The sequence below is a fragment of the Eublepharis macularius genome, chromosome 5 (assembly GCF_028583425.1).
Source record: "Eublepharis macularius isolate TG4126 chromosome 5, MPM_Emac_v1.0, whole genome shotgun sequence".
NCBI lineage: Eukaryota > Metazoa > Chordata > Lepidosauria > Squamata > Eublepharidae > Eublepharis > Eublepharis macularius.
Window position 1 is genome coordinate 72,229,981 of NC_072794.1, and position 23,322 is coordinate 72,253,302.

The 23,322-nt window shown below is 43.0% G+C and overlaps 1 protein-coding gene across 2 annotated transcripts in view; it reads left to right on the forward strand.

The window, feature by feature from the left end:
• NEGR1 (neuronal growth regulator 1) overlaps window positions 1-23,322 on the forward strand; it is a 1,020,236-nt gene that overhangs the window by 873,342 nt on the left and 123,572 nt on the right. The window contains exon 7 of one of the 2 annotated variants that reach the window (XM_054980097.1): window positions 12,241-12,282. The exons of the other annotated variant lie outside the window; for it this stretch is intronic. Coding sequence (XP_054836072.1) covers window positions 12,241-12,282 — 42 coding nt within the window. The remainder of the gene's footprint in view (window positions 1-12,240; window positions 12,283-23,322) is intronic. 2 annotated transcript variants of the gene reach the window in all.

Sequence of the window (23,322 nt, forward strand, 5' to 3'; positions counted from 1 at the left end):
CCCGTTCCTTGCTTGCAAAAGCTAGAGCAGCCAGCAGGGTCCTTATTGACTTCACAGACAAGCCTCGCAGTCTACCTTCCACACAGAACTGCATCATGTGTTCCACAGGAATCGGCCATGTTTGTTGCAGTCTCACCGCACCCCTGAAACTTATAAACTGATGGACCACGCGATCATATGACCTGTGGGTGCTTGGAGCAATAGCTAGTCACATTGCTCTGAACACTTCCACCTTCCAAGCTTTCACAGTTCCTGGGGCATCTGAGCTGGCTCCGAGTTGGCCTTGGGGGCAAGCTGACGGAAATGCTCCATCTGTTGGTGAGACAATGCATCCTCCACTCCATTGTCCCCATCAGGGACATGCCTAGCCCTGAACAAAATGTTCAACTGCAGGCAATGGAGTGTAAACTGCCGAACCAATCCCATAACCCGTCGCAACTTAGAAGAGAGTTAATTACATGAACCACTGCCTAATTGTCACACCAAAAGTGGACACATTGGTTAGCCAACTCCCTCCTCCACAGATTAAGTGCCATCAAAATGGGAAAAAATTCCAAAAAAGTCAGGTCACAAGTTAGCCCCTCACTGACCCAATCTGCTGGCCACTCAGCAGCACACCAATGTCCCCTGAAATATACCCCAAAACCTGTGGATCCAGAGGCGTCAGAAGTCCCCTGAAGCTCCACCTCAAGCAACAAATCTGACCTCCAAAAAGATACCCCATTTAAGGAATCAAGAAATTCCTCCCAACCCAAAAGATCTTCCTTTATGCCTGTGCTAATTCGTAATCTGTGATGTGGCAACCGTAGCCTACCCATGGCATCACAAAGCCTCCTTAAAAAGGCTCTCCTCAGGGCCACTACTCTGCAAACAAAATTCAAGTGACCAACAAGTTGCTGCAGTTCTAACAAGGAAATTTTTTCCTGTCCCTTTGCAGTCGCAAGGCGATTTCTCAAATCCACAAGCTTGGCTTCAGGCAAACGAGATGTTTGCTGCACAGAGTCCAATTTAATGCCTAAAAATGTTAAGACGGCCGTTGGGCCCTCCATCTTTTCATGTGCTAATGGTACCCCTAATTCATTAACCAACTGGACGAAGCCATCCAGCAGCCTTGTACACTGACGAGTACCTGTGGGCCCGATCAGAAGAAAATCATCAAGGTAATGACAGGTATCATGGCAACGAAGCTGGTGATGCAATGCCCATTCTAGGAAGGTGCTGAAGCACTCAAATGCTGCGCATGAAATGGAGCACCCCATAGGTAGTGCACGATCCATACAAAATTGCCCATCAAATGAAAACCCCAGCAACTCAAAACCCTCAGGGTGCACTGGCAGAAGATGAAATGCCGACTTAATGTCTCATTTTGCCAATTCTGCACCAATCCCGCAGCGCCGAACCACTTGGATGGCCTGGTCAAAAGATGTATAATGAACAGAGCACAAATGCCCAGGAACGGCATCATTGACTGATGCTCCATGAGAATAAGACAGATGGTGAATTCACAGGAGCCTTCTTTGGCACTATACCCAATGGGGAGACTCGCAGGCAGGGAACTGGAGGGGCAGGAAAGGGGCCCAACACCCCACCCTCTGCACATTCCTTTGCTATCTTTTGTTGTACAACCCCTTCCATGCCAACCACTGAATGCAGGTTGGCTGACCTGAAAGGGGTCCTGGGACCCTGAAAAGGGATCCTAAATCCCTCAGAAAATCCCACAAATATTTAGCATCATTTCTCTTAGGATAAATGTCCAACAACTGCTAAGGTTCCCTCAGCTTTATGGGGCTGGGACCCTTTTCCAGCTTGCTGGGAACCTCCACCTCCCTTCTTTCCTGATTGTTGATAATTCTTACACGCTGAGAAGGAATGGGGGCCTCTACAGACTGGACACTTGTGTCCAAATATACACAATTTCCTGGAGCACACCCTTTGTTTTGCAATCTCCCAACACAGTAGCCGGGGTTGAACTGGCTGCCCTGCTGACACACGGGCTGTTGTCTGATGAGAAGCTGAAAATTGTGAAATCCTGTGAATTAGGTGACGGCTATCAGAGCAGTCACCTGTATTAGGTATCGAGGGAGACATCACCTGCAGCCATAGCTGCTGGTGAATCTGATCCCAAGGCAAGTTAAGATTGAGAGCTGCCCTTATGCAAAACTCCTTATCATATTGGAGCCAGGCAGCCCCACCAAAATCCCTATAAGCTCTATAGATAATATCTAAATATTGAAATAGAGCAGCCACCCTTAGAGGCTGAGCCCTGGCTATGACACCCACGTATATAAAAAATCCAGGCAACCAATTGGCCCAAGTACGATCAACTTTCCTACATTTAAGGCACTCCTTTTCCCTATCATCCAAGTCTTCTTTATCTGTCTTCTCCAGTTCCCTGAAGAGAAGGGTGAAGACATCAACATATTTGCCCAGCAGGATCGTATTCCTAGTAGCCTGCATGAGATGATCACCCAGAGGCAGGGCAGAGTTTTAAAATGAACTGACCCAAAAAAGGCCGGCCCATACTGAGAAGCTGGCCAGCCTACCCACGGGAACAATCACCAAAGTCCAGCAACCCCCTGTGTAGGTAAAACCGAACCAGTCTGACCATGTGTCAATGAAGGCGAATTTTGGGCCCCCAGGGCACCTGCAGCACCACCATATGCATTACCCCAGGTTGTATGACTCCCAAAAGGCCACACGGATGCATGTGAAATACCTTGTGATGTGCTCACCTGGGGCTCTGCCATTTGCCCTGAGCTAGGCTGCCCAAAGGCAAACGGCTGCCCCCAAGGCCAAGGGTGTCCTTGATGAGACCAACCTGCCTTACCTTCAACCTCTCCATGATTAACCACAATGGCTACAGGTGCAGGCTCCGGCGCATCCTCCAGAACTTCCACTGAAGCTCCCTGAATGCTCTGATGCACACCAGCGCCCCCAGCTGCCACACCAGATGTGCCTTCTAAAGCTGAAAGACAAGATAAAATATTAAGCTGGGACGCTGTAGCAGATGTGGACTGAACTGCCCTGCGCCTCTGCTTACTGACAGACCCCGATGCTGTAATTCCTTTAGCATGCTCCAGAGTGGCAATCCTATCTAAAATCTCCTGTCTGCTTGGCATGTCCTCATCATCAGATGAAGACACATTGGCTACAGGCCTTTTTGGAGCAGGCCGTTTAACCGGCTGCTCCCCTTTAGACCACCCATCCACTTTTTTTTACGTGGCATGGCCCCCAGTACCAAAACCACTCAGTAATTCAGCACGAAGAAAAATGGCTTCAAAATAGCTGTACTTATATTCCACTCTTCTAGACAGTTGTAGGATTTGAACCTATAGAGTGCTGATTTGCAGCCAAACCACTTAACCACTGCACTACAGCAGCTCTCTGTGACAAGATAACTGCTCCTGAAATGGTAGCCCACTATTACCCAAGTGAATGCCTGTGTATGAGCATACCCTAAAATGGCCGCCCCTGTGTAGCAGCACACCCTAAAATGACTGCTCCTACCCCACTCCAATGGCGCTACCCAAATTGTTTCAAAATGGCTGCCCAACACTGATACTGCAAGGCAGCTCAGCTATTGTATCTAAAATGGCCACTAATGCCCAGGAGCAGTAAAGCTGCTCAGCCTACTATAACTGGCCCCAGTAACAGTTAAGCCCAACAACTAAAGAAATATGGCACTTAGTATAATAAGGGTTGTTATTTGGTAGCAAGTACTACAAGAGCCTTCCCGCTCAAAATAAGGGTGGGGGATGCCACTGAATAAACCAAGCCCCAAGCCCCCACAGCCACGTTGAACAATGGCCACCCACAAGGCAGTATAACCAATATACTCTCTAAGGCCATCCCCTGCACTCACAAGCCACAACCCCAGCCAGAAAAACTATTCTGGGGCAAACCCTCATCAGCCCCCCTACCACCACAAGCGGCCGGCGGCCGGCATAACCCTGCCGGCTAACGCAACCCTGCACAGCCTGCCCAAGCCAGCAGCAAAGCACTCAAGTGAGTGTGTTGATCAAACCACCAGACCCAGAAGGCTTTCGCCAGGTGGTGCAGCCCCGCACTGACTGATATGGCCAGCGGGCGAGACCCAGAAACCACTCCCTTGTCTGATGGCCTCTGTGAGCCGCTGCCACCCTCAGCTGCTTCTTGGCCACAACTCAACCGCCGCAACCTAGGGAGCTCCCAGCAGTAACAGCCCTCCTCCTTCACTCAGGGAAAAAGCACTCCTTTCTCTCCCGAGCGAAAACCGCAACTGCAGGAGAACAAGGGGCAGAGCAGCCTTATATGCCCTCTGGCTCCGCCCCCCACCTCACTCCCCGTATGCTGGGAGAGCGTCTGTCTCTTTTTCACCGGCAAGGAGGCAAAACATGGCTCCCAGCTTTATGCAGGCAAGCTTCAAGCCGGAAGAGCCGCATTCAAGGAACAATCCCCCTGATGGATATCACTATGGAAGAATATCGATGATTAATGTCTCTGATGCAAAATGCTAGAGCAGGCATGTCCCCTCCTATTCTCTCTCTTATTCTCTTTCTCAATGATGGTCTCTTCTTTACAATGCTAATTCACTGGATTTTTTTTTTAATTCCTCTATTAGCCTGAGAAAGTAGTATTAGGCAGAATGCATTCTTAAACTGTCTCACACAGTACATTACAAAACAAAGTATTTCAGGAATAGAGACATTCCTGTCCTTTTACTCATATGTCTCAGGGTTTGTTTTTTTTTAAGATTATTTGAAAATCAAAAACTACAAACAGCCAACACCAAGCTTGAACCTACAGCCCCTGACACTCAGTACCAGCTTCCTAACCTCAGGGTCAGAAGAGGTTCCAAAGAGACATTCCAGCAGGCATTATACACCCTCCTACAGCCTTGATGTCACTACCAGCAACATGGGGCCAGCTAGAGACTATCACACAGATAGGCATGGCCCAGTGAAAAGGTGCTGGGATGGCATGGCTGGGGCACCTGGTTCCATACATAGTGAGAAGGAAGAGGAAGGCAAAAACTCTGGGGCTGACTTTTTGCCCCCCACAAACAGCAAAAAGTGGAACAGAATGGCCTAGCAGATGGGGCACCCCAGAGATCTATAATGTTTACTAAGATATGACTCCATACCGCCCCCTTTGCTGTACCCATAGCAGCAGACAGGGCTTTTTTTCTGGGAAAAGAGGTGGTGGAACTCAGTGAGTTGCCCTCAGAGAAAATGGTCGCATAGCTGGTGGCCCTACTCCCTGATCTTCAGACAGAGGGGAGTTTAGATTGCCCTGTGCTGCCAGCCTCTGTCTGAAGATCAGGGAGTAGGGCCACCAGCCATGTGACCATTTCTAAGAGGTTCCAGAACTCCGTTCCACCACGTTCCTGCTGAAAAAAAAGCCCTGGCAGCAGAGCTCTTGCATCCACCTTGCTGCCCCATGTATTTACAATTTGCATGGTTTATCAGATGCCAGCAATACTGTGGCGGAGTGTGGGACCCATATATACCACCCTCCCCAGAGCATTCGCACACTGTTTTGGACCACCCACCAGCCTGTTCCCTGTGCAAGTTGGAGACAGCATCCTACAGCATGCGTGGATGGACTTAAGTGTGGGCTCAGCCTTCAAGGTGCTACTGGGCCCTGGGTCTGTTTTGCAGCAGAACTAAACAGGGGTACAGTGGTACCAGGAAAACCAACCACAACCACCCCAGTAGGCTGAATTTTCACCTGCATTAAGGATAATAAACATCCACAGCAATGGCAGTAAAAAGCTAAAGAATTGGGGGAGCTGAGGATCCCTGAGTAGGAAGATAGCATTAATGCATTCTAACTCGTTTTTGAAGTTCTGGATCCACACAGGAATCCCATACAGCAGACATGAGATGACTGTAGCCTGAAAAACCCGAAGTGCAGCTGGGACAAACTGGTTGCCTCTTTGATGAAAGAAGTGTGTTATGGCAGCAATCTTATTCCTGGCCAAGATGATAGAATGGTCCCGATGAGAGCACTAGTTTAAGTTATACTGGACTAGGACGCCAAGGTATCGGAATGATTTAACGTGCTTGATTTCTCTTCCCTCTATTCTCCAACAAATGTGCTTCTAGTATTTAGAAAAGACCAATATTTTTGTCTTTTCAAAACTTACAAAAAGATAGTTGTCTATAATAGGCCATGAATCCTAATAGGAAATGCATTAGGCCTACCCTAGAAAAGGAGAGAATCACAGCATCATCCACATATAATAGGCTAGGTACCGAAAAGGAGTTCAGTTTAGGGGGATGGCCATCAATTTTTGCTAGAAAAGAAGAGCGATCAGAAAGAAAAAGGTTAAAAATGGGCCCAAAACACAGCAATGGCAAAAAGCACTGCCTTGGCACCAGCTGTGGCTATGTCTGCAATACCCCAGGAGGGACTAGAGTCCTATGCCATGAGGAGTGATGCCAGGGGGCCCCACAGAGGCAGATATCATTGCCATCCAAATGACATTTATTTGTCCACTGCTGAAGTGCTGTGTGAATGCAAAAGAATGATTTGCTGCTGCTGCTGTATTGAGATCTCATCCTGCAAGAGAGTGAGCCCCAGGGTTGCTAGGCCAGCTGATCGAGGGAGTACAGTGGGGCAGCTCCTACCCACCCTGACCCACAGTTGTTCCCTGTCCTGTGGCTGAGGAGGGTCTTGTCAAGCGACTGTGCTAACAGCTCTGGACAGGGCTGCAAGCATCCCTGCTTCCCTTCTAGCTGGGGCACCTCTCCCGAGTACACTTTCCTGGGACTCTTCCCCATCGCATGACTTGGGCCATGGTGCCTGGAGGGCCAGGGTCAAGCTGCCCCCTGTGCTACCTCGGTTGGGGGAGCCAATATTGTGGGAGCAGTGCCTGGCCCTATCTGAGGGGAATGGGAGAGGTGGAAGTGGATGGCTGAGCTGGAGCAGCTGAATTCCCAGCTCGTGCTCACCTATTAGTGCACTCTTCCCCCTTCAAGCTGGAGCCAGGCAGCTCCCAGTGACCTCCACACACCTTTGGGTGGCAGCTGCCATTCTCTTTGGGCTGGGCAACTCCCAGCTACCTCCCTGCAGCTGCACAGAAGGCAGTACAATTAAAACTGGGCTGCCAGTAGGCTGGCCAGGCTCTAGGGGGCAGGCCCTGCTGGCGAACCTGGGAATCTTACTCTTCTGTCAGGTCTACTGGCCAAGTATAAATACTAGAATCTCCTGTCTCCCCTTCAACTTTCTTTGTGACCTTCTCTTTGAAGTTTACCAATAACTTCTTCCAGGTAAATCTCATTGTGATTCATTGATATGGCAACCTGTCTAAACTGTTTGCAAAAAAAAAAGCATTTTCAAACCACTGCTTGTGAACACACTGCTGGATACAGGGTTTTTTTTCTGGGAAAAGAGGTGGTAGAACTCAGTGGGCTGCCCTAGGAGAAAATGGTCACATGGCCGGTAGCCCCGCCCCCTGATCTCCAGACAGAGGGGAGTTTAGATTGCTCTCCACGCCGCTCAGCGTGGAGGGAAAATGCTCGGCCATGTGACCATTTTCAAGAGGTTCTGGAACTCTGTTCCACCACGTTCCTGCTGAAAAAAAGTCCTGGCTGGATAGAAAGCTTTACTTGACTCCATTATCTTCTGAAATTATGGCTAGTGGTGGTTAATAACAAACATATAAGGTAGGGCCCTAAAACTTGTTAAATTTAATTAAATACAACTTTAAGGTTTCCCATATTTAGGATTCCATAGTAGTTGCTTAAAGGAATATTGGAGGCTTCCCAGCTAGACAAAGATCTGTGAAAATTCATACAGCTTATTTACTAGCCAAAACCTGTCTCCTGGAGTTCCATTTCCTGATTCTGAACAGCAAATTTATGTGGAAATTCTAGATCCCAGATTGAATTAATTGGATTACATTTTCATGTAAACTTGTTCAGTATCAATGTTTTATTTAATGCTCTGTTCCCCCCCCCCGCCCATTATTGCAATAGCATTGCATCATACAATTTTAAAGGTGCACATTCGGCCTGATGTGTGTTTCTTAATGTATTGGAAATAGGAATTGAAACCGTAGCAGATTCTGCTTTTTTGGCATCATGTGAATAGCAGCCAGAAGCTTATCCTACCCCTTCACCGTGGAGGGTGGAAGAGACAGGGAAACAAAACTGAAGATAGGAATACCAGGATTTGAAAGGAATAGAAACTCAGTATCAATCATGATGCACCTTAGACAGTTGTGACATGTAATTTAATTAAATATCTGTTGTTTTTCAAGGATTTCAGTTGCAGGTAAAAGTAACCAGTTTTTCCCAGAATATTCTTAAAGATCTATTTTTCATGGATCTTTTCCTCTGCTTTATTTGTGATGCCAAGCTGAATTGTCTTCCTGAATATTGGAAGAAAGGTATGTTCTGAATTTAACAGACCTTATAAGAAACCGCAGCCAAAACAAAAAAAAAAGATTAACTTCTTCAATGTCACAAAAACAAAATGATGCTATCTTGGAAGAGCAAGGAAGATCATTCATGTCATCACCACTGAATAATGCTTTAAAAATAAAGATAACCGCACCTCCTGGGGAACTAGAGATGACTGGGGAAAGCGGGCAGATTTGATAGACCTCAAATCAAATTACAAGAAAATAGAGCAATAAGTAATAGATAGCATTTCAAGAATACTCAGCCATAGTTCCTGCCTACACAATGCTGATTATCTGGATTCCTTCTGGTAACAGAATTGCTTTTGTTCCTCAGTTTAATCTTGCCTTTGTTGCTTGAGCACAATATTCATTTAAAAGAGTAAAATTACATTTTTCAGAAATCTGTTTTTATCTTAATGAATTTCACATCATCTCTGCTTCATATGTAGTTACAATTTTCCCTTCCCCAAACACTAGCTTTGCTATATGCAACCACCAGCCCTTGCAGTGGACCATGGCTCTGTGGCAGAGCACGTGTTTTGCATGCAGGAAGGTCCCAGAATCAGTCTCTGGCATTACCAGCTAAAGGACCACCGCTAGCAAATGTTGGGGAAGATCTTTCTCAGTGTGAGATCCTGCAGAGCCTCTTAGAGGAAGCAATAAGAAGCAGAACGATGAGTAAGCAGAAGGCTACTCCGTATCTTCAGCCCTAACAGATGTTCTAGAACCCTCTACGTAACATTCACATGTCGTGTGAAGAAGCAGCTGTGACATTAACAGAAACTACTTCCTGCTAACTGTGAACTATTTGTGTGAGCTTTATGGGCTTAAGAAATGGGCCACTTTACACACACCACTCTTTGACAGCAGCATCTGCCAGTGTTGTCATGATGTTATTTTGTGTGAAGGATGCTGTGTGTGAACGGTTTTAATATACCTGAGCCAGGCCTGGTTTCACAAAATAAGGCCCATCCCACATTTTACAATTTTTCTGTGGAGAAGGAAAGGTTCACCAAGTAAATTATGTGTTAACTCTAATTTTTTGTATTTATATCCCACAAGCTGATGCATGCATGCATGATCTCATGATAAGAAACAGATTTATGCTATACTACCCACATTACAGTTTACATATTTTGTCCTGTATGCACTGTGTGAAGTGGCCCATGAAATATACAGAGCTTTTTTATGACCTCAAGTTGCAACCATACAATATTAATTGGAAATTAGAAAGAACTTTCTAAATGTAAGCCTGAAGAAAATCATGTTTAACAAAAGCACTCTGAGCCTAGGTAGGTGCCCTTCAAATTTAGTATATCAACAAATTGAACAACTCCTCCCATCTTGATCCTTGCACTGCTGCCTCCACTTTCTCCTCCAATGTACTACAGGATCCTCCTCCTCAGATGAATATTAAATGTCCCATAGCCAGTTGCCTAATTCAGAGCACTTTTAAAATATTACATCTGTTTCCAGGCTAATAGTAGTGGGAGAAGAGTAGAGACATGTTTCCTAGGGATGTGATAAAATTTCCATTAATTGATGTTTTTAAGCGTAGTTTATTAATTATCTGAATTGGATTAGATTAATCTGTTACTAAAATATGAGGATCAGTTAATGACTGGAGGATTTCTTGAGGTTACTTACAGCCATACATGCATGTGAACCCATCAATGGAAGTGAGATTACATATACATTTCATAAAGGTTGTTTGGGATAGAATTCTTTCTTCTGGCAGATGGGGCAAGAATTAATACTCACAAGATTCCTTCTGAGTCCATAATTCTATATATATTGTTACATGGAAACAAACAGGATCAATAACTTAGCAAAGTAACCAGCCATCTACAATGGGTTACCCAGAAAATTCAATTAAGCACCAAAGATGTGACAATGTAATAAAAGGATGAGTGTTTCTAAAAAGTCAGAAATTTCATACACTCCAATCCTGTGCATGTTTACTCAGAAATATGCCCCACTGAGAGCTAAACTTCATGAGACACCCGGCACATGTTCTTCACACGTTGGGTTCCCACAAGTTTACCTGGGACCTGACTATACTTCCCAGGTAAACTTACAGGAACCCAACATGTGAAGAAGGACACATGCCAGGTGTCTCGTGTAGTTTAGCTCTGAGTTCAGTGTGCAGTGGATTGTAGCAGGAAAAAATTACAAAGCTCCTCATATCAGATTCTTTTCTGTACTGGATACTAATTTCTGTTTTGGATCTGCTGCTGTCACTGCTATATGCAAGTTACAATTCCTAGGATCTAACAGGTACAGTGCTAAATAGCTAGAATATCTTCTATGAAGATGTCTTTTGGTATCTTAGGAAAATTAAGAATTTCTGAATACTTCAAGTGTGTCTTAACATATAGGGGTATCTTTTCTCTTGAGTTGTAGACATATTGTTGCTTTGCATCAGCATTCATACATAATTCTAATGTGGTGAGAGATAGGTTTAACTCCCCCCACACACACACAATCTAATGTGCTCTAAGTGTGCATGAAGATTAAAAACCTCTTTGCAGCTTTTTACTTTATAATAGAGTGATGCTTGAATTTTGATCTCAAGTAATGCCATGGTGTTTAAAGACAGCATAAGAGCACCGGTGAGCTGTCTGGGCAAAATGGAGGGAGAATTAATACTGTAGCTTCAATCCCTGGTTATGATTGACAGCATATGATATGAAATAATAGCCTTTCAAAGGGCACACATTTTAGCTTCTCAAAGGAATTATGAAGTTACTGCATTGCAGGTCAAGGTCCTCAAGTAGCATAATTATCAAAGAAGTGCCAATCCAAAACGGTTTTCCACTTTAAAAATGTGCTAATTTATAGAAGTTGATGGTAATTTTTTTGAGAACTCAAAGAATATATATTTTTTTAAAAATCAAATGCTCAAAGTGCATGATTTTAGCATGCTTTTTCATAATTTCAAATACAGTGGCATTTCAAAGAAATGGTCATTTGAATTTTTCTCTTTGAGGTGTATATAGATTTGGTTTGCGTATGTTTCACTGGGAGGGAAATGGGAGGGAAAAATTGCAACAATGAAATGCTGTGCTACAATTCCAAGCATGCTTACCTGAAAATAAGTTCTACTAAATCTATGTGAATTATTCCACGAGTCTTTGTTGGAGGACAATTAAGTTTCTGTTTGAAAATGTTGCTAGAGTTTTTACTTGGACCATATTTATAAAATCTGTTATCATTTGTTTATATTTAGCAGTATGAAACATCTGTAAAAGGAAATAGTCTTTGTTTAGGGAGAAGACCAAAAATTAATAGATTGCGATATGGCATGTGAAACTTCTTGGGTATAGTTTATGGCTTGATTTAAGGATGCAAAGTACCAGCAGAGGAAAAATACAGATTTCCATTTTTATTTGGAGCATTCTTCTCCTTGGTAATAAAGTACTAAAGGGTATTTTGCCCATTTCAACAGTTTCAAGTGGGCAGATGCACTTCAAAAAACTTATCTGTAGTCACAGTAAAAGATGAACATCGGGTGTATCTTGCATGCTGATTTCGGTATTCCACCATCTTTGAGAACTTCAAGGGTATGTCAGCAAAGGCAACTTGACTGAATTTTTTCACCCAGAATGTTGTATTCTTCTGACTCCTGCATCTTAGTAATGCATGCCTAAAGGCATTTGTGTGTGCCTTTGAACAGAGTTCTGACTTACAGCATGGTTTTCACTCAACATAGGGATGGTTCTGATGGGGTTTTGTTCATAGTCAGCTTCATGGATGTCTGTTGCATGACCATGACTGCTGACTGTCTCATTTTGTCTTCCATATGTGATTAATATCCACATGTTCTTTTTTTCCCTTTTCCCTTTTTGTAGAAATTATTGAGCCTACTACTACTAGTCCTGTCTCAAGCCCAGGTCAGTATCCACATACATCCCCGAAGTATGCTTGGGTACTCTTTCTCACTCTTTCTCCGTCCCAGGAATGACAACATACATGTTGTCATATTAGCACATCCAGTTATTGTTGGGCAGTATGACTTGTGGTACTGCTGAATTGTCTCTTTCCTGTCTTTGTGCATTCTCCCTCTGTGCTGCTTTTCAGGCGAATGCTGTTTTGTCTTGGTAGATATTTTTCAAGAAAACATGTCTCCGTTTCTCTCTGTTTCAAAGATCACACAGTAGATGTACACAGCATTGGTTTAGTCATGAAATGCCTTTGCTTTTCTATTCCCTTTGTAGTATTATCTGTGGCAAATTGATTGTTGGTTGTTTTGCTGGAAGCAAGGCATTTTGTTTTGGCTTTTCTTTTGTGAACACTAGGTCACAATACCGATGACAAAATACAGGGCTATATTAATGAGGGAGTCTATTTTCTGTAAGTTTGTCTTTTTATGTGAGAAACCTATGAGAAGGAAGATGCGTAATAGTATTATGAACTTCTACTTACAGTATCAAACCTTCTGAGAGAAAGGTAGAATTTCTGTGCATTCATCTTCCCTTTTCATCTGAAGCTTCTTTGGTCCTTAGGGGAAATAATCTATCATTTATTTCCTTAGTTTAATTTCTGTAGATTTACACATTTAGAGATTGTTCCATTGGTAGGAAACTATGACAGATTAAGCAGAATAGGCAAATAATATTACGTTTACTAATGACTTCAGAAAAGTTCTCTTCCAAAATCAGAATTGAGGACAGTGGATCCACCCTGAATAAACACATATTCCTACCATTCTGAGTAATTCATACCATTCTGCTCCACATTTACAACAGGCTAGCTCTGCCTGTGCTTGGCAGCCATACCTCTGAAGGCAAGAATTTGTTACAGATTTTTCAGTATTGCAAATTTAGTGAGAATTTGACCCTCATTGAAAAAGGATGCTTTTCTGGTAAAAATTGTATTTCCTCTGTTTCCATATAAATGCTCATATGTAGGAACATATAAATGTGGTATACATGCTGTAGGTCAGCTGTGTTATGAATTAACTTCAATGAAAATGCCTTGAAGAAAACAATTAACAATAAATTAATGCTTAGAATTTGTTTGTAATTCAGGTGCTTGGCATTTATTTGACTTGCACTGAAATGTTTGACATATAGCTTTTCTAGATCACACTGTGTTGTTGTTTTCATTTTTGCAGTTGTTATCAAATCTGGCTATAAATCCTCATTTCAGCAGAATAGCTGCTGAAAGTGTCTTTGTAATCCAGTTGCCAGTTGATGTTCATTCTTTTTAAGACAGTGAATCTGAACTGCATGTTCCCAGAAAATATTTCACAGATTGAGATGTGTTGTGTGTCTGTGCACTCTCCCTACAGTCTTATAAATTCATATTTCAACAGCAGCCTAAACACTATCAATAGGTTGGTTGTTTATCCAAAGGCACAGCAGACCAACAGTGAAATCCTGAACAGAGTTAGGCCAGTCTAAGCCCATTGAAATCAATGGGCTTAGACTGGCGCAACTCTGCTTAGGAGAGAAAAACTAATACTTTCCTTCCTCTTCTATTTGGGGAGGGGTTTAAGGAATTCTTATTAGTCGGGCAGTGATATGGGCTGCAGGTTAATTTCTTCCTATCTCCTGATGTATTTAAATACATTTAATATGTACTTCAGCCCATTATCATGTAGCAATACAACACCAAAAGCATTCTTGCTCAGGCTAGTACTGGGGTGCTAATGCTACAAGCAAATGGTTCAGTGCATGGTGGTGAGTACATTTGAATATGATGAGAAGTAGAAACGGCATCACATATACAGTGGCTCTAAACTCCTCCATTCCATGTACCTTGTATAACATGACAATTATAACATGTGACCAGATTGTCTGACATGGATTCTAACTTACATACTGCTTTTGCACAATCTTTCTCTGGAAAGAGTCAGTGTGGACACTGATGTGCAGCTCTTCTAGAGGTATATGGACATCTGTTTTCAGGATATTAGGTACATTACCCATGAATACTTTTCACATCAGCATACGACACATGAATTGAAATAAAATATTGAAACAGTTGAAAAATTAGAATAGGAAAATGAACATCCTGTACAAGACACCAACTTCCATGCAAGGAGGATTTTGAAGGAGCTCTTTTATCCATGGTGACAACATCTAGATTTGAATTACTTCGTCAACAGAAGGAGATCGCTTATGATTATCCAAACCCAAAGCACTCAGACAATAATATAGTGAATTTTCAAAAGGAAACCACTTGTCCATATATTTGAAGGCTCTTGTGTATACATTCAGTGCCTCTGACTGTTCAGGAAGGCAGTTTTATAAAGGGTTGAATTTTTGACATGCAAGAGAAATTAGAAACTGTTTACTATATTTATTGTTCTGCTTTGATATCACTTTAAAATGTTTGTGATCTGTCTTGAGTCTCCATGAGAAAGTGGACTGTAAAAGAGATAAGTAAATCACCTACTTGAAAGCATCGAGAAAGGGCAAGGGTGGACAGTGTATAAGGGTTTCCTACTCAGGAAAACAAGTCCTGTGTTATAATAACTGGAGTGTTGGACTCTGAAGAAGCATATGCCCTGTTCAGCCAGGAATTTCACTTGATGGCCTTTACAACTGCCACTTTTTTACCAGCCCAGCTGCCATATCTTTATTACATTTCCTTCCTGTTTTCGTCCAACACATGGGCTTAAGAACTTGGACAACACCCTTGTATAATAAATAAGATAGATTTCGTATAAACAAGTCATAGATTATAGGAATCTGTTTTTTTCTCAATTTTTTCCTGGACAGAAAGTACAAATACCAGACTTTCTGGTTCAAAACTGGACACTTGCCCACTCAGAGCAGGATACAAAGTATGTCATTATTATCCCCACAACAAAACACCCTGTGAGGAAGGTGGGGCTGAGAGAGCTCCTATAAGCTGTGACTGACCCAAGGTCACCCATCTGGTTTCAAGTGGAGGAGTGGGGAATCAAACCCGGTTCTCCAGATTAGAGTCCCGTGCTCTTAATCACTACATCAAACTGGCTCTCTGAAGGAAGCCTAAAAAATTCCTGCTCTGTCCCATGAAGCAATCAACATCCCACATTATTCAAAAGTAGACTCACCAGGTCACCCTCTGTGGCAGGAGACCTTCCACCCTCCATCTGCTGTGCTTGCTTCCACTCAGTAGTGTGGTAGTGGTGGAAAATGGGGGGAAGAGTCATTACACCAACAGCAAAATGTCAATTCTGGCACTGAACTGGAAGTAACATCACTGTGTCAGCATGACATGCTATGAATGATCCCCTCCAAATGCTATGATTTTACCATAGAGACCATGGAGCATCTCACCAATATGGCGATGTCTCTTCCAGTTTTGCGCCACAAGTGACATTATGCCATTAACACAACATCATTCCCTCTCCCCCTCCCCCCTGGTTGTCAGCCAATGGCAATCCTATTTAAAAGGAGAGGAGAGCCAGTTTGCCGAAAATGCCTACAAGGAAGAAGCAGAGTTTCCTTATGAAGATGGAGACAGCTGCCCCAGTTGTGGTCCCACAAGAGCCTAACACTCCCATTCATAAATAGAAGCAAGCACACTCTCTGAACCTGCAATGATCTTCTAAGGAGAAGGTTAGTACAAGGTGAAGAGGCTTTGCTGGAAAAGTACCCATTCCCTTCTTTCCCCTTTGATGGTTCATACTTGGCTTGGGGGCAAAGCAGGTATCAGTCTGCCTCTTCCCTCTCAGCCAAGCCCATTTCTTTGTGAGTATGCTAGTTTCTGCTACTGCGAGACACCCAGGCTTTGGGACTTCAGATAGCTAGGGAAATTTGGTGGTGGAGGGAAGAAAGATTGTTCCCCACTTTCAAATTATTTTGGTTAGCCTGAAACATCTCCAGTGACCAAAATGCCAGAGCTAGCATTCCATATAATTTGCATGCATATAGATGCTTATTTGAATCAATAAATATCAGGCACAATTCCTCAGCTTTCTTTTCCTTCCAGTACAACAAGCAAGTATCAGTTCACCCATTCTCCTCTCCCTTGCTTCTGGTTTATGAGTCAATATAGCCTTGGTTCATTCATACACACTCCAAAATGTTTGTTTTTATCCAGTTATTAACAGATTCAATTAATCCATTCTTGTACATCTCCTTCCCCTTCTTGAAACCTCCAGCAGTCCTTAATCATCATCAACAACAAGGTACTCTTTTTTTCCCTTTTACTTCTTGTGGGAAGGGTGGGAGGTAAACATATATAACCATATACTGTCAGATTAGACCTCTACACCAGACTTCGGTGCTCTGACTGGTGTAGCTCTCTGGAGTCTCTGGTAAGAAAGGTCTTTCTCAGCATTGGCTACTTGAAATCCTTTAACTGGAGGTGCTGGGAATTGAACCTGGGAACTGTTGGCATGCAAAGCATGTGCTATTCCACTGAGCTATGGCCTTTTCCCAATAGAAGCATTGGCTGCTTTGGGGAAGGTGCCAGTATTTTTCTTTCTTTTGCCTTGTGTGTGATGCTGGAGGTGGGTGTACCCATGATACATTATTTGTTTGTTGGCTTCTTCTGGGCTTGGCTGGCAGGCATTGGATGTTTCTGTGTCTGCGTGGCTCATCTCCCTGTGTTCTTTTCTTCTTCCACCCATTCTACTTACCCTTTCTGGCCTCTGTGTTTGTGGCACAATGAAGTAAAGGGAGAAACTTTCTCTCTGATTTGGGTTGATTGGTTTGTAGGGCAAACGGAAATGCTTTTCCTGTAGCATGTCTGGCTTGCCTTGCTTGCTGATAAAGAAGGATCTGCTGTATAGACTACTCTCTTGCAGTGCACCCAGCCTTGGATTGTTGCACACAATGTTAACAGGTTTGCTGAGGGGATGGGTTGCCAATATGGTTGCCTCCTTTTTTTTCTGACTGGGCCTCATATGCCTTTAACAACTGCACTGAAGGCAGAAGTTCAGAAGGTGCAACATTTTGGGAGATAAGATACAGTTATAGGAAAAACCATATCTATTGAATTCTTGGCTCTTAGACCACTATTCAAGGTACATGGGTTATGGTAGGAAAATAAACTGTAACCCTGACTGGAAACATAAGGAATTTCAGATAATGGGATCCAATTAAATTTCTATTTAGGATATCTGGGTATAATTCTGTCTGCTTTTGAAGTCTTTGACTTGAATAAGCATAATGTTCACTATCTTGGGGGCCTTATTTAGGTAGAATGGTGGCATGTTTTAAATTAAATAAATAAATAGATAGATAAATAAATAAATAGTAATATATAGCCTTTCCACTGATATGCATGCATGCCTTTCTCTGCTCATATCATAAGCTTTGGTGAAACCTTACCCAGGAGTTTACATTGGAGAGCGTTTGCAGTTGTGGAGATAAATGTGACAAGTGTACAGTGGGCCAAATTCAGGTTGGGTGGAATAGGGGCCACAACATTTTCATCTCCTTTGTACCATCAGATAACAAGCTTAGAATGCGAGTAGAGGCCTGGAAAGATCAGTGCCCTGCAATAATCAACTTCACTTTAACATTAAATTTAACACATAACATTAAATGAAAGGGTTCCCCCCCCCCCACTACATTTTGCCTTACTAGTAATGTAAATTGTTTGAGTTTAATGCTTCTGTTGTTTTATGTTTCAAATGCACAACTAAATAGCTAGACTTTGGATAGCAATCTAGGAGTATACATCTTGCACTTTAATAGCTGTTTATTTCTTGTTGGAAAATAAAATTGGAGTGCAAATAATGAAGATTTATGAAATGCTTTCACAAACAGAAATGTTTATGGACAAACCCCTCTTATATTGTATTAGGTGGCTTTCATGGGAAACAGGGAATCAGTGATGATGGGAGGAAATTACAGCTTTAGAAATGAGCATACTGTTTTTTGCTTTAAAAAAACCCTCCATCCTGGTTTTCATTTTCTTTTGCTGACATAGTGGCAAAATTTCCATCTTTACCATTAGTTCATATCTCACGCAACTGGCTGTTCACAGTGTAAATTGCTTCTTGCCAAGCAAACTGCTAATTAGCTATTGTTTGCTTTCAGTCAACATCAAAAATAATTGGAGGGGAAACTTCCTTAACAAACCTTAAAAATATCATTTGAAAAACCACAAACATAAATGGTTGACATTTTGAAAAGCAGGCACAGTGGATGATTCAAATGTATTGGCAGTGCTGAAGAGACAAATACTACAGTCGATGCAGATTTTTATAGTAGCCCTTAAACTAAGCATTTGCTAGAGATTCAGCACAAAAATTATTGATTCACAAGCAAAATTAAGGCTAATACGATTGAACAGACAATTTATAACAATGACTAAAAGACTAACATGGCAAAATGTGTAGAGAACAAAAGGAAAAGATGAATAAAAACCAATAGCTTACAAGTGAAAAAAGTAAAGGAAACATAACTAGGAAAAGCATATAAAAATGAATTTTTGCATACTTGATTGGCCAGGAAGAGTATCGGTATAACTGAAAAACCAGAGAAGGAACCTTAAGTCAGTGGGGGAGGGTATTAGAAATGTCAAATTTTTCGGTTTTCAAAATCCAAATATGAGGGGTGCTAAAAGTTTGCAGCTTCACTGGGGAATTCTAAAGATTATTCTTGGTAAATAAATACAAGAAAATGGTGAGTTTTTCTACATTTTTGTGTAATTTCCAATAATTTTGAACATGCCTTATTACAAATATTATATTCTCTTTATGAAAATATGTGTGTACAAGTGCCTGAAAATCATGAAAAAAATATTGCAAATGCTAACATATTTATATTATTATCATTATTATATTAGATATTACATATGTTTGTCTGTCTGCCTGTATATATCTTAGTCTGGTTTTGCTTATCTCACAAGTTGAAACTTCTTCATCAGTGTGTTAAAAATTGCTTCTCTGCCAGCGCTAGCATCCTAACCAGTGGGAATTGACCTGCAATGGCTTCTAAAAGAACAAGACTAGGGACATTCATGCATATGAGCAACCTAATTGGAGCAGGCTGAGAGTTGTTGGTCTTTGAACTCCCAACTGTGCAAGAAGTTGAGGTACAGACTAATGCTAAGGCAACAAAGTGGTGAGGATATAAGAACCTACCCAGCAGCCAGTATTGCAAAGGACATTTACCTGAAAGTGCTTGAAAAGTGGGAACTAGCAAACAATTATTTTGTAGCCCCCATTATAAATTCACAAATTCTAATCTTAAACAAGATCCAAAATTGCTGGGAGCAGGCCAAAAAAATTTCTCTTGGTAGAGGAAAGCTAGATGTCAAAGAGACTTTCACTGCAAAACTTGAGAAGCTTCTTGGCATCCTCAATTGCAAGTGTAAAATTGTTCTCTGCTGTGAATTGGGCTGCCCTGCAGATGCTGGTTGTAAAAAAGTTCACATTAACTGTACATGCCCTAAAGAGATGAAGATCCCTGTGAATGAACTTGTTTCATTAAAGGTCAGAGAGACAAGACTGGTTCTATTGGACCATATCAGATTGGCTTGCCAGATCTCCCTGAGCACATTAGACAAGTCAAAAAGCAGAAGCAGCAAGACGACAAGATAAGGCTTTCTGAACATAAGCAGAGAAGTAAGCAGGATGTTTCAATACAATCAAATGAAATAATTTTCACAGATGATGAAAATGAAGAACAAATAGCTGATACTCAAGATGGAAAGGAAGTAAGTTATGAAGTGATATTAGACATATCAAGTACGCCTTCCACTTCAAATTAAAAGTCAGGACACAACACATTAGAAATACAGTGTTGCTATGCAGAGCATCTGATACAGTGTTGGCCTTAGTGCCACAGCTGCCATCACCACTGCTGCCTTTATGGATGCTTGCTTGATCATTGAAGAAGACAAGAACCTCATAGTTGATCACAATCAAATTAAGAGGTCCCAAGAGCAAGTTATGAAAGCAATTTGATGATCTTTGTAAGAAGGGTGAAATTGACTGCATCTATTTTGATGGCCATTGAGCTACAACTAAAATTATGCTGAAAGCAGACAATTCAGATCAGCATTTCCCCAGCATCTTCAAAGAAGAGCATATTTTGTGTGCAGTGAGCCAAGTGGAAGATATCTCTACCACTTCACTCTGGAGAAAGGCTCAGAGAGAAAAAATCCTACTGAAGTTATTGCTGATAATCTTGTAGATTTCATGAAGGAGAAGAGCAGGCCATTGGCGATTCTACAAATGTTAACACTGGCTGGTAGGGTGGTATCATGCATTGGGTAGAGATCATGCTTTGCCGTAAGATGATCTGATTGGTTTGTGCCCTCCACTCCAACAAGTTATCCCTGCGAGGCTTCATCATAGCACTAGATGGGAAGACCTTGTCTCAGAACAAGTGGACAGGTAAATTAGCAAGATGCTAGACATTGCTACAGAACTTGAAATCAATCCTTCATTCACTAAACTCTCAATTTAGTGAGAGTTCTCTTATTTCACTGAGTGACAGTGTCGTAAAGGATCTCTCAACTGATCAAGTGTATGGGTATAGAATTACACAAGCCATAAGCACCTTTTTTTTAGCTGTGGCTACTTAGGCTACGAAAGAAGGCCATAGTGGATGCTGTTTTGCCAACCATCCAGCACTCAGCATGGTATTCATTCAGCGAAATGATAATCCAGACACTCTTGTGCTCCAGTGACAGTGAGAAGAGGTGAGCTGGTGTGCAAAAGATAGTTGACTTGAGGGGTGGAAATGATGACACGCTATGAAATCTTTCTGTACATCCCAGGAAGACATCTTTCATCAATCCCAGTGCTTCTTCCTTGTTGTTGCTGATAAACTGGCCTGATGGCATATATGAGCCTCCTTTGACACACAAATTGATGACAGCAGAAGAAAAGAAGTTTATTGATGAACCCATGCAAGTTCCATAGTGGCCCTGCCATGGTCAGTCTATAGAGAGGTGTGTGAAACAAGTCACAGAGGCAGCAGACAGGGTTATCATAAGGGCTACATCAGAGGCCAAGAAGCAAGTTGGCAGCTGATGTCCAGGAACAAATCAAAACAAGACTTGATGTAACTGGTTATCTGAATATTTTTTAACTGACGTCATTACTTTTTCATGTTGTTTTATGATCACAATGACAGCTTTTATGCAGAGAAAATTTTTATAGCATTACTTGAATTTTTTAGAAGCTAAAGTTATTATACGTTGATTTCCAAGAACAGCGTATGTGCTTTTTAATCAAACATAGATTTATCAAGTTAAATGTTGTCCAATAAAAAAAATAATTGCAGATTTGAATTCTTGACATCCAAAAACATATTTTTAAGCCCCCTCACTAAGACATTTGCAAAAATTAATTTTCAGCCTCCAAAATGGCAAGCCCTAGGAAGGTATGCTTTGTGCAATGATTTACTGCTTGTTTTTGTTTTTAAAGCTTTCAAAACCTTTGTCTTTGGACCCTTAATTCAACTCCTCCTTATGTAAAGTAACTTCAACTTATTCCTCAAGAGGGCTCTAGCCACAAGTAGACATGGGCACGAATGGGGGGAAAAACCAACAAGCTGTTTCTGGTTTGTTACCACCCATGAACAATGAACAACGAACGACAAACATTGCGAACATGATGCTGTCATGAACATGTTTGTTGTTCGTGGGGGCCTGCAGACCCCACCCACCCCCACCCCAAACCCCCCACACTTAGCTCCCCTCCCCTCTAATCCACTTACGTGACCCTTTAAAGATCCCTTCAAAATATCAGCTGGCAAGTAGCAGAGGGGGATTCCCCCCTGCCACCTGCCAGCTGATAGTTTAAAAGGCCCTGTCCTGCCACTTGAAAGTGGCAGGGCCCTTTAAACAACCACAGCCCCCACCCCGCGTGACCCACCCGAGCGCTACCAGGCTTCTTCTGCCCAGTGCGAGAGGTGCAGGGAGATTCTCCCCTTCCCGCTGGCATGCAGCAGAGCCTGCACCCTGGGGCTACTTCCGCCCCATGTGAGCAGGCCAGGGAGATTCTTCCTGGCTCGCTCATACCCGGCAGGGCTGGTGGTGCGGCACCGCATCTGCCCCATGTGAGCAGGCCAGGAAGATTCTTCCTGGCCCGCTTGCACCCGGCAAGGCCGACGCCATGGTGCCACATCTGTTCCGTCCGAGCGGGCCAGGGAGATTCTTCCTGGCCCACTTGCACCCGTCAGGGCCAGCGCCGTGGCACCACATTCTGCCCCGTGTGAGTGGGCCAGGGAGATTCTTCCTGGCCCGCTCACACCTGGCAGGGCCGGCACCGCGGTGCCACATCTGCCCTGTGCGAGCAGGCCAGGGAGAATCTCCCTGGCTCACTCGCACCCAGCAGGGCTGGCACCCAGGGCCACTTCTGCCCCGTGCGAGCGGGCCAGGTAGATTCTCCCTCTCCCTCTTGCACCAGGCAGAAGAAGCCACGTGGCGCTGGCTCTCCCGGTGCTAAGAGGGGCAGCCAGACGCTCGTAGGGGAAGCCACCGATAAGCAGCTGATTCAGAGGTTTAAATGGCCCTTTCTGTGCCGCTGAGGAGCAGCACGGAAACGGGCATTTAAACTGCTCTTTGATTCCCGGTTTCCAGGGCAACAGCAGGAATCCAGACAATCTCTGCCTGAGTTGCTATGGGAATTGATTGCAGGTGTTAGACTGTCTGGCTTGACGAACAGCAAGGAGCAGCAAGGAACAAGGCTTCGAACTACCATCTGTTCGTTTGGAATGGGGCCTCACGAACAGCCTGTTCACGAACAGCAGAACAGGCTGTTCGTGGGCTTTTTTGCATTCGTAATGCTGTTCATGCCCATGTCTAGTCACAACTACCCCTTTCTTCCACAGAGAGCTTCAGATGTTCTCTACTTTACACAAGCTTTTACCTTGAGAAGGCCTTCCCTTTTGTGTTTGTGTGACCTTTGTATTGCTGCCTCCCTGACACCCTAAAAAGGTTTTTGCTGCCACCAAAGGCTTTTGCCTTAAACCGCCTCAGTTAAACCAGTAATATACGATAGCTTGTTATAGACAATAGTTTGA